The 12,078-nt window shown below is 43.1% G+C and overlaps 1 protein-coding gene across 11 annotated transcripts in view; it reads left to right on the plus strand.

Moving 5' to 3' along the window:
* Nucleotides 1-12,078, plus strand: part of Nfia (nuclear factor I A) — a 532,531-nt gene that overhangs the window by 495,547 nt on the left and 24,906 nt on the right. For 8 of the 11 annotated variants that reach the window (XM_031377888.1, XM_031377889.1, XM_031377894.1 and 5 more), the window contains one exon: nt 5,323-5,414. The exons of the other annotated variants lie outside the window; for them this stretch is intronic. In XM_031377888.1, coding sequence (XP_031233748.1) covers nt 5,323-5,414 — 92 coding nt within the window. The remainder of the gene's footprint in view (nt 1-5,322; nt 5,415-12,078) is intronic. 11 annotated transcript variants of the gene reach the window in all.

Here is a 12,078-nt window from a genome sequence, read left to right on the forward strand (position 1 = left end):
GGGAGGGAGCTCTTAACTGACTATTGTGCTAGTAACCAAAATGCATTCTCTTTGTTTATGCTGTAACTCATCTCTTCCTTTTAAAAGAAACTTGACGCCGTGGACCTCTCCTCTGCAATTTTTTTTTTCAAACATTTGGGTTTCAGATCTTTCAAAGTAAGCCTTCTCTGTGCAAAGGGCAACACATCGTTTGAGGTTGTATCCTGTCTCTGCAGCCTCTGCTGCTCTCTGGGGAGTGTCCTGTCTCCAGGAACCTGTCAACCCCACTCCACTCGCTTACACACATCTCCATCTCCTCTAAAACTGCTTCCTGTTCCCCTGGCAGGGTGTCACTGTCTGTATTTAACAGCCCATAGGTTATCTGTATTACTTTTAGACTCTCATATTCATTTTCTACTCTTTCTCGGTCGACTCTGACATCTGAGGATAGCAAGTATCTTCGTCACCTTTGTGTGCAACAGTGTGCAGAACAGAGCCCGGCATATGGCAAGGATGCAGATAAGCATCTTTTGGGGGGAGAACACATGACTACATTAAAATAACTCTCCAGTAGACGCCAGAGGTTAGACTTGGTGGATCTAAGCAAATGAAGAGAGCGTGTTCGCCACTTTCATGGAGTTGGTGTCTTTGATGAAATAAGAGACAAATCTTTCGCCACGCTTCCCAGCAGAGAGTAGGCCCACCTGCAAGGGTTGATTCTAGCATCTAGAAGTAAACTCCGAAGCTCCATGCTCACCTGGTCTCTTGCATTATTGTCCCCAGCCACCAGAGCACCGCCCAGCAAGTAGCTCAGCCCAGAGAAACCCGCCCTTCAGCCTCCTGGGAGAGCATGAGAATACAGACCAACCTTAATAGTCAGAGAGGGGCCTGACTGCAGCCACACTCTGCAAAGAGACCCACACTACCTTCTTCCTCTTCTTCCTGCCTTCCATATCACATTTCAGTTGCTAAACTACACCTTAAAATTGCCTGCTTAGTTCCAAAGAAGCGGCACAAATTCAGTGTGCTGATTTGCCATATTTGGGTGATTTCACTCTTATGAAATATCCATTGACTTTGCTATAGATAGCCTAATAGCAACAGTCTCTTCTTAGTTTTTTTTTTATTTTCTTCTTTTTTTTTTCTTTACCAACAACAGGAAAGGGATAACCTCCATTCAAAATTATGCCTGCCAAATTCTTACCAGCATGAGCAAGTGTCACTGTGTCAGGGCTGTTGCAGTCAGCACTAATTCATCTGGCTATGCTGTGGCTTCTGCGTGCTTGTTCTTTCTTAGAAAAGGAGGCCCAAACACCAACTGTAACTCTATTTACTGCACCCATGGCTGAGTTAAAAGCTAAGGCCTCAGGGATGCTTGCAGAGGTGTGAAGAGCAGTGTTGATGCATTCTCTCTACTTTCTCTACCCTCAACAGTTTCCAACATTCTCAGAGGCTCTGTAAAACTGTGCTGATATTGAGAAGGAAGGAGGGAGGAAAGGAGGGATAGATAGACAGAAAGACAGAGAAACAGAGAGAAAAAGAGAGACAGAGAGACAAAGAGAGAGACAGAGACAAAAAGAGATAGAGACAGAACAAGAGAGAGAGACAGAGAGACAGAGAGATTCTTGAGCCACTTTGCCCATTTGTTCTGATAATGGCAAGAGGGTACACGTCCTCCATGAAGGAGTATGGGGTTAGCCATATGTATGTAGGACCATGCATATGTAGGATCCAGGAGAATGTCACTCTGGAGGTTTGCATGGGAACAACCATGATTTGAATTTTTGTATTTAAGACTATGGTAAAGGCCCAACTAAGATTCTTGGATGATATGAAGAAATACACCAGATAAAGAAGGAAATATCATCAGATAGTTCAAAAAGAGCTGGAGACAGCTTCTAATAAGACAGCCCTCCATGGTCTTAGGAAAATAAACCATGGTGATATCAATAAAATGCCTGAAAACAAAAAGTAAATACTGAATTTCAGAACTTGCCAAATGAATAATAATTTGATTTTAAACAAGGGCTTTTAAAATAAGATTCTGTAGCTAAAATAAAATCCCTGTAGTTGCCATAAGGACAGTTGTTCATTAGTTACCTCTGGCTCTCTCCTTCAGAAGTCTCAAGATTTCTACAGCAATCCCTCAATATCCATTTTCCAGACTCCATGGTTTCCCGAAGCTCTTCCCACAGTATCTGACATTGGTCTTTTCAATGGGCCAAAAGCTATGAAGGAAAAACTATGAGTGTTCTACGGCAGCAGCATGACTCAGTTGTCTGTAGTTAACGTCCATCTTGCTCTGATGTTCTGTTCATTTTGAAAACTCTTGTTTGTGTGTATATAATAGATTTGCTGTGACATATACTTATTTTTTTAAGCTGAGGTTTGGTTCAGTAATAGAAGTCCCTGACTCCATAGTTTCATTGAGGGAAATCAAATTCAACTTCTGTCATATCTTTTCAGGAACTCACATCCGAGGACAGTTGAGTTTCAGCCTGCTATAGCTATTATATAGAAAAGGCATCAGAATCTCTCCCTCCCTCCCTCCCTTCCTTCCTCCCTCCCTCCCATCTTCCTTCCTGTCTTCTGTCCTTCCTTTGCTTTTTTCTGTCTGTAAATGTTCCCAGAAGGTACCTTTCTGTAGAATCATCTTTCCTAGGTATAAGAGTATAGCTTAGGCATCCATTTACCCCAGGGTAAATGAGTGTGCACACACTACCACCACTGCCTTTTTAGTTTGCTTGTTTAATAAGCATAATAAACTTTGGTCTTTGAGTAGCCCTTTGGAGCATGAAAGGCATTCTGGGTTGATCAGAAAACTAGACTGTGATTTGTCTAAACAAAGGGAAGTAAACAGTGATTCCTTTCCTGGTAATTCTGGGTAGTTAATTTGTCCTACCTCGTTCTTATCTCTGAGTCACTAAGCCCAGGGTATATCTCTCTACCCTGGAGCTCATATATGACACAGAGAGTATACGCTGTAAATGTCCTGCATGCTTTAATTTAGATGATGGGAGGTGAAAACAAGTTAGAAGTAATAATGTCAACATTTAAGCCAAGTCAAATTAGGTAATGGGACATAATAAAAGGCCTTTCCAACCTAAGACACTTTGTTGTGAGCAGTGTATCAAAGCACACCTCCTCCTCCTCGTAACATGCATGCTGTGGTCAGTTAGTATGCTTGTTGGGGATGTCACCCGTATGGCAGAATCATCCTCAGAAATTTTGCTGTGTGCCTATGATAAGCATCTGTCCAGTGCACACTTTTCCACCAGGACCATCAGACTAAGAGCTCCTGCTGCGGCACAGCATGGGTCACATAGCTGCAGAATCCAGACATACCTCCATGCACTTCTGTACCTGGGCAAACCACCTGACTCTTCACAAATGAAGAGAATACTTTCCCCTGGCCTGATGGGTCCGATTGATCATTTCAGCATTACCATCCTTCTGTCTCTCTCCTCCGTTTTTCTTGTGCCCTAGAAGCAAGTAACAATACTGCCAGCTAACTATAGTCCACATTTTTCAATATACAGATTTCCTTTGATTTATCCTAGCATGTATTAAAGTAAAGTCATAAGGCTAGAAGGTAGAAGAAATGCAAAGTTGCCTGGTGTAAAGACTGAGTGTAGACTTTGCTCTCAACTCAAACTTCCTGGTATAGAGGGTAGCCCAGAGGAAATGGCCAGATTCCCATGATTAGACAGTATGACACAGAGCATCCTCATCCTTTTATGTAAATCTACTAGTGGATAAAGGCACCTGGAACAATCCTACCCTGACCCAGAGGGCCCTAGGGTTCATCTTGTGCTCAACGGTTTAACTGCGTCACAGCTACACCCTGTGACCATCACAGACCTGGCTGAATGACTCGGCTCTTGCCACCATCATAACCAACAGGATTTGGGCCAAATTAGTAGAAATTATATCCTTCTGTGGGCTTGGATGAGAAGCAGAAGCATGCGAACTGGAAGAGAAGTGGGTGATGTCAGTAATGACACAACTGCCCTGCCAGAAATCCTGAGCTAGTTTTGTTTTCTTTAGACAGTGTATATCTAGAGTTAGTGGGGGGTTTTTTAAGTCTTTTATGATTTAAAATTTTCACCGGGCAGTGGTGGTGCACACCTTTAATCCCAGCACTTGGGAGGCAGAGGCAGGCGGATTTCTGAGTTTGAGGCCAGCCTGGTCTACAGAGTGAGTTCCAGGACAGCCAGGGCTACACAGAGAAACCCTGTCTTGAAAAAAAAAAAAAAAAAAAATTCAGGCTAGCTCATCAGCTAAAGTCAGGTGCTGCTGCTCCCACAGAGGATCCCAGTTTTATCCACAGCACCGATGTCAGGCAGTTCACAACCGTCTGTAGCTCCCGTTCAGGGAAATCTGACACCCTCTTCTGAATTCCTCAGGTGCATGCACTCACATCTACATATTTATATACACATACAGAAAGAGAGAGAGAGAGAATTAAATGAAAGTCATAAATAACAATCTAGAGATTCTAGGACAGAGAAAGAATGTGAACTAAATTTTTGGAGTTTGTGGTAAAGTGAGTTTGGGGAACACCTACCTAAACATATATTTGGGCTTGTAGCTCACAAAAAGCCCCTGATTTTCTTTTCTCTATGGAAGAAACTCCTAAACACAAAACGACAGTGCTCCAGTATCCAGGGAGGAGAGTGAACTCTAACTGGTAACCAAGCCCCCAGCATGACAGCTCAGTTTATCTTCTGCAGAAGGGTCCTGGGAAGGGACAAGGGGTAGCGTGGAGGTTGTAAGCACACCTGGGCATCATAAAGATTCTACACACGCTGCTGAGCCTATAAAGGCTGCTTGCTCTAGCTGGGTTTTCACCCCCTTCCTGGAGGACCCCTTCATTCCTTCCTTAAGAGCCCTCTTCCCTCTCTACCTGTGGAGGCCTAGAACTGGTTTGAGACTCTTCCAAGCATAGTGGATGAGAAAGCATGGCTGTAAAATGATCTGTGTTCCTCCACTTCCTACCCAATTCTTTTCTCCCTGTCACTAAGGCCGGGGTCTCTCTCTCTCTTGCTACCCCAGAACTCATGTTTAACATACAAAGTACACTTTGCAAATGCCCTGCATGTTTCTAATCTGAATGATGGGAGGAGAAAACAACTCCGCTAAGCACCAATTGGATGCCATTTAACCCCAGCGGTCCCTGGGAGCCAATCCCTGCTGGCCCTTCCCTTTGCTAGCCAGATCCTTTTGCTAGCTACAGTGTTTGCATTAATCAGCTGCGTAGGCTCGGAGACTGTGTGTTTTGGTGTTGTTTGTGTGTGCAATCTCGTGCTGCTTCCTGAACGCATGTGTCCCTTCCCTTCACAGCCTACTCGACACCCAGCACCTCCCCCGCAAACCGATTCGTCAGTGTTGGACCACGGGATCCAAGCTTTGTAAATATCCCTCAACAGACACAGGTGGGCCGCTCTCAACTTTTCTGTATGTGGTGCAGCTTGTTTTATTCATCAGGTGCAGTTTGATGTGTCTTGGGGCACACCAGGTCACACATGCCCCAGCTCTCTCCAGTTCCCTTCCTCCTGACCCCATCCCTCGCAGCCATGTTCTGTGTTCTTAGGAACCATAAACAACATCCCTGGGATCCGTGCTTATGGTATTGGGGTAGGAGAGGAGAGCTTCTGAGCCAGACTGCTTTTGCCATGGCAAATTAAGGTTGCTAGGCTGGACAGTGTGTATTCCTTCTTTGTGACAGCCATGGCTCTGTAGCTATAAGCAGACAGACATGCTTCCCCAAGGAACCTGTTTTCCATGGTATTGAAGCAACCACTGGGAGACCAGCCACTCCTCTCATTTTATGGCCCCAGGAAACTGGTAAACTTTCTAAAAGATGGGGCCAGGGGCGGGACAAAAGGTTTCTAAGCTCTTTATTAAGTTCCTAGTGTTAGATCCAAGCAGGTGACCGATGGGAAACTAGGGTGCTATAACTGGGTGGTGCTAAGCAGAAAGTCATATTAAAGTGGCTGATTGAAAGCAGGATGCTGAACACCCAGAGCTGGCTGAGCACAGGAGAAAAATGTTTTGAGGTTCCTGTAGGCTAAGAAGGGCTCTTCTAAAACAGGTTTAAAGTGCCTACTGTGAGTTGAGGTGTAGCAAACCTCTGGGCCCCAAGGCGTATGAGTAGAGGTTCATGAAAAATAATTAGGTCCACGTTTGTAGAATAAACTACTCTTGGACTTCCTAACCAGAATATGACCATACACTTTCATAATTGACACAAGAAAATGATCTTGTCTCTGGGGTTCTTGCTGTGGTTTGAAATTTTCTTCAGGTTGTTCTGGGCATGAGCTTAGCACGTAATGTCAGCTGCCTAACTTATCAGCTGAAAGCTTCCTGAGTCTGCTCCTTTCCTGCAGGCCTCTGCTTTACTGCGCTTACCTACAGCACTGCTTCTGATCCCCCCTACTGAAGCAGCACCCCAGAAAGTCCAGCTCTAATTAGAAAAGAGAGGACCCAAGAAGAGGAACCACTCTCCTCCTGAATCTCCGGCTTCTGCTGTTTTTTTCTAAATCTGGCTTGCACATGGGGTCTGAGATTAAAATTCCCACTCAGTACCTCCCTCCCATCAAAATATTCCACTTATTTGCTTATTTTCCCATACCTTGAAATATTCCAATACTGTCCTGGCGGTTTGAAGTTGTACCATTGTCTGTGAACACCCATCCTAGAAGATGGGTGTTTAGCTGTGTGCTTTGGACTTCCGTGTTCAGGCTCAGTGAAGAGTGAGTGCCAGCGGGCCTCCCTCCCATAGCTCTATGCAGGATGGTTTTGTTTCTTCAACGCTTCAGTTGCTCAGATTGATTTGTTGAAAACCCAAAAAGTACAACTTTGAAGTATCTTGTTTGTTTGTATTTTGCATGGTATTTTATACAAACTAATTCACCTCATCTAAACTGTACATGTTCTACTTTGTTTATCTGTCTATAATGAAAATGTGGTTTTTCCAGTATTACTTTTTTTTCTAAGTGCCTACTTTAGCTCAAAGACTAAGTCTTCATGGTGTTGACCATAAAAACTTCAATTCCTAACAATCCAGATTTTGCACGCATCTGGATGAATGATGTCATAAAGATCTGGTATTGGCACCTAGAACTGAATTCTTTTTGTTTTCCATTAAATATTTGGCATTGTGATGACAATAGCTTAAATGTTTCTTACCACAGCGACACCTGTCATGTTTGGCTTGAAGATAGTCATTCCTAATTATTTCATGAGAAACCGTAAAAATGAAATTCTTTTTCTCTGCCCTCTATGAACCTATCTAGTCTTATGTCTTAAAGTAAAATTTATATCCCCAAATATTTTATTTTATGATATATTACCATTTTTAAGAATAAACTGTTCAAAGTATTAGATATAAATGATAAATAATAATATACTTTAAGTACAGCTCCCTTGTAAGAAGTCATTAGTTGAAGAGATATTTTCTTACAGATGAGTGTGTGTGTGTGTGGTGTGTGTGGCATGTGTGCACATTTGTGTTGTGTATATGCATATGTGTGTGCATGCCTCTATGTGGTACTGGGGTTAACTCACAGATGCTAGGTTCTCACACTAATCCCAAGCCCTCTTTTGAGATAGGATCTCACTAAATTGCCCAGGCTAGCCTTGAACTCATTAAGTGGTTCAAACAGGCCTTGAACTCATGATCCTCCTGTCTCAGTCTCCTAAATAGTTGTACTTATAAGCCTGTGCCACTAGACTTGGCTTACCGGAGTTTTCAAGTTTTATTTGAACACCTGCACATTCTTCATTTGCTCAGCTTGTGGTTGTTAGAGAGCGTTGCTGGAAGGCATGAAATTGATATTGGTTGAAATTTAGGAAAACTTTTAAGGCTATCGGAAATTTGTTCTCTGCTGCTGATCCAGTAAAGTTAGAGTCCCCCATACAGATACTTGACTTGCTCTCTGCCTCTGCATGAGTAAATGTTGGAGTTACCTAGACAGAAGTTTGACTTTATAAATGCAGAAGAGCCAGGGATGGTAGCCCATACCTGTAATCTAGCACTGGTGAGACCGAGGCAGGAAGAGGCAAAGTTCCAGACCAGCCTGGGATGGGAGATGAGACCCTGTCTCAGAACAAAACAGAAGAAATCCTGACTGAAGTCCATAAACAGATGCGAGATGAGACAGTCCTCCATTTCCCCAGAACTCAGTTCCTGGTAGAAATCTCTAAGCATTCCTTATGCCGTCCAATAGAGGATTGGTCTCCCGTTTGCTTGCTTATTTCCACATACTTTCTTATTCTTAGATTTTCCTGGTGAGTTTGAAGTTGCATAATTGCTTTGAAATCAACTATCTGAAAATACAGTTTACACACACAGCGGGACAGTGATCATTGTTAAAAATGAAGCGCATCCCAATACTTGCCACCTATGAATGAATCTAGATCACATTATGTTAAGTTGCATAAGCCCATCACAAAAGAGGAAACCTGTTTTTAAGTGGCGACTTTATCTTATTCAGTCATGATGCATGTTAATTGTGGGAAATACAGATGAGAAAAATAATAAAATTCACGGAGTCTCAGTGTTAACATTTCCATATGAACCCACCCTGGCTGTCTCTACACATTCAAGTATATTGCAAAAACAAGGTCGGATTGCAGCCACTGTGCAGTAACCTGCCGTTTCTTATGTGCGACGATGTATTATGACCTTCTTTCCATGTAAATTGAAAACATTGAATATTGGCTTTTATTATACCTATTCATCATCTACAGTGATATCACGGATAATTGAAAGCTGTTTTCCCACCCACCCCCATCCCTCCTTCACTGCCAGTCTGTTGTTTTCTCCAGAGAACCATCCTGTCATTGAGGGATAGATGCATCCCTCTTAGGCTTGTAGGAGCCCATTTCCATTCACACTCCTCCCCCTGGCTGGGAGCATCACATCCTGGCTTCTGGCTCTAGATCTGCCCTCTTCTGCCCGGCTCTTCTGCCTGCTTCCTCTGCTCCTATCATTTGGCCCTCGCCTTGCTCCTCCATGTCTACACCGTAGCTGCTCTTACTGAAAGATGTGCCCAGCTCCCTGTGGACTCTGAAAAGCCCACCTGTTCTGTTCTGTTCTCTCACCACACCCTGGCACTCTTCTCCAGCAGCGCCCCACGATGGTTGATGCTAACGCATGGAAAAGTCCTTGAGTGTTTACTCTCTTCGTACACTGTTGATGTGCCCTACTCAGCCCTGAATGATACAGGCCCTGCCACTCTTCAGACAGAAAGCTGAGGGCTACTGTAGTTGATATAATCTGATCTCTGAAAACAAGAACCTTTACGAACAGGCATTTAATTAGAGCAAAAGAGGTCACAACTGGGTTAGTAAGTAGGAATGCCTGTTTTCACACAGGAGGACTGAGCAAGAGAGTTCATTTTGATTCAGGTTCTAGTTTAATCCAAACATTCAAATAAAAATGTCTGAACTACAGAACTTCGATGAGGACAAATTCTTTGCAATGAAAAACGAATTCTAACACTATTAAAAACAAGCATTTTCTCTCCACCATCAGACCTGTCATCATTCAGTATCAACAGAGCTGTGGCATCTGAAATGTTATTTAAACCCTAGGAGACTGGCTGAGCTCAGTAGGATCCCGATTCGCCTTAACTTCTGCTAAATAAATCTTAGTGGCCTCACCTTATATACCACCTACAGTGTGACCGCCTCAGCTCAAGTTCACAGCGCATGACTGAGCCTCACAGTCATCCAGAAAGGTCTTCACAGGGCAAACCAAGGCAGTGACACGCATTGCTTTATCTGTTGCCACAGCACCCACTCTGCCACCTTGGATAGGTATCCATAGAAAAAGTGGAGCATAGAGATTTGGAGAGGTTCTCAGTCTGCTTCCAATCTTGGAGGCCTGAGGTCTGGCTGAGAAAGCAGAGTCTAAGCAATCTGCAAAACTCTTGACAACTTCAACCATTTGGTATTTGTTTTCTTGCTTACTATATTCTTCACTGCCTAAAGAACACAAGAATAGCAACCGTCCTGAAGTTCTAGAGAGTTCAGTAGAAGAAACAGACATAAAGAAACAATAGTACTGACATTAATCATGACACTAATAGTGCAGTGTGGCTAAGCATAATCCTAGCACTTGGGAAGCTGAAGCAGGAGGATCATGAAGTCCAGCATCACTTGGGCTACATAGAGAGTTCTAATCTGGCCTGTGCTACAAAAGTACCCCTTGAAGAAGAAAAACAAATAAATAAGAGCCATAGTGATTAGGCTAAGAGGCTTCAACATCACAGAACGACTGGAAGAATATTCCAAAGAGTAGAAGAAGCAGGAGAGACTGGGTTGTTTTTCTGTCCTCATCTAATGTGAGTCTGATGATATTTTTCTTGTACATTATATCTAAACACACACACACACACTTTTAATTCTTGCCACTCTGGTGATAGATAAAATTTGAGCATCCTTAAAAAAAAAAAAAAAAGCAATGCAACTCTAACTTCCCCAGACCAAGCAGATAAAATTAGAATCCTTACCTGCCAAAAACTATATCATCCAGGAACCCCCTCCCCCTCCTCTCTGAGAAATGTCCCCTCCAGGCATGGTGTCCCTGCTTTGCATAAAGCTCTGTGAGACTCATTCCCATGAGCTCAAGCCTACTGCCTCCCTCCCTCGCTCCCTCCCACAGGACTTCCTGGCCACGGAAGAGAAGTACAACACAGAAGTTAAACTAAGGCTCAGCTGGAGAGTTACAAAAGGAACACAGATTTCTCTTAGAGAGCAGCACTGTGCCCAGTCCTGTCTCATCCTGCCCCACCCTGCAGGTGGATTTGAGCATTTCCCATAAGCCGACTGAAGAGGAACAGCAGATAAAATCTCTTCTGCTCCTGACTTTGAGAAGTTACTTATTGGCTAAGTCCGGTATTCTGTATCAAACACTCAAAGCACCAAGTCTGAGGCCTGTGCTCCTTACTGTTCTGCAGCTGGCATTTATTACCACCTGGCAAACTAAAGAGAGAGAGAACGGGCACCAAGGCTTTAACTCAGTTTCCTCCTAACTAGTTTGTTTACCAAATACCATCTGATCACCTAGATATACGCAGTGAAAACTTACAGACTATTTTCTCCTAAGCTGGTTTGATGTCAGGCCCATTCTTTCTGGGTCCAATGGAAATAATCCTGAACTTGTTGAAACCTCTTAGCCTTATCACTATGGCATCTATCTATCTATCCATCCATCCATCCATCCATCCATCCATCTTCTGAGCGAGGTACTTTTGTGGCATTCTACAGACCTGCCTCAGCCCCCTTCTAGCCTGTATGTTCTCATCCTGCCTGGGAAAAGATGCTGCCTGTAGCGTTTTCCGCCTTTTGTAAGAAGAGGCAGTCTCTACCCCAACCACCAGGATGGCTACAAGTGTGTGTTTTGATTTCAGGTCTTGACTAGGAATTTGTTCCATCACTTAGGAGCCAAGTGTGTAACTTTGGTGGTGGCCATGGCACTTTCTCTCTTTTTCCTCAGTAATTCCATTTTTATAGCCTGGTTTCTTACCTGAAGTTTTGGTGTGTGTGTGTGTGTGTGTGTGTGTGTGTGTGTGTGTATTATACTTACATATATATAATATATACATATATTTATAAAATATATATAAATATAACCTATATTTATAAATATAAATATATGTACATATGTTCTTATGTATACATATATGCTATATATAAGTATATATTATTGCCAGGTGTTGGTGGCACATGCCTTTAATCCCAGCACTTGGGGGGCAGAGGCAGGCGGATTTCTGAGTTCGAGGCCAGCCTGGTCTACAGAGTGAGTTCCAGGACAGCCAAGGCGACACAGAGAAACCCTGTCTCGTAAAAACCATAAAAAAAAAAAGTATATATTATTTATAAATATATGATGTATACATAAGCATATGTGTATATACACTCATTTGATCTTAAAAGCATTCCTTAGAAAAGATCTATTGCTGTTAACCCTAGCCTACAGTTTAAAAACATAGAAAACTAATTTAAAGAGGGAAAGTGATTTTCTCAAAGCACGTTACCAAGGTTGTAGAGCCATGGTTCTACTCAGCAAGGACTCGGGGGGGGGGGGGG

The sequence above is a fragment of the Mastomys coucha genome, unplaced genomic scaffold (genome assembly GCF_008632895.1).
Source record: "Mastomys coucha isolate ucsf_1 unplaced genomic scaffold, UCSF_Mcou_1 pScaffold18, whole genome shotgun sequence".
NCBI lineage: Eukaryota > Metazoa > Chordata > Mammalia > Rodentia > Muridae > Mastomys > Mastomys coucha.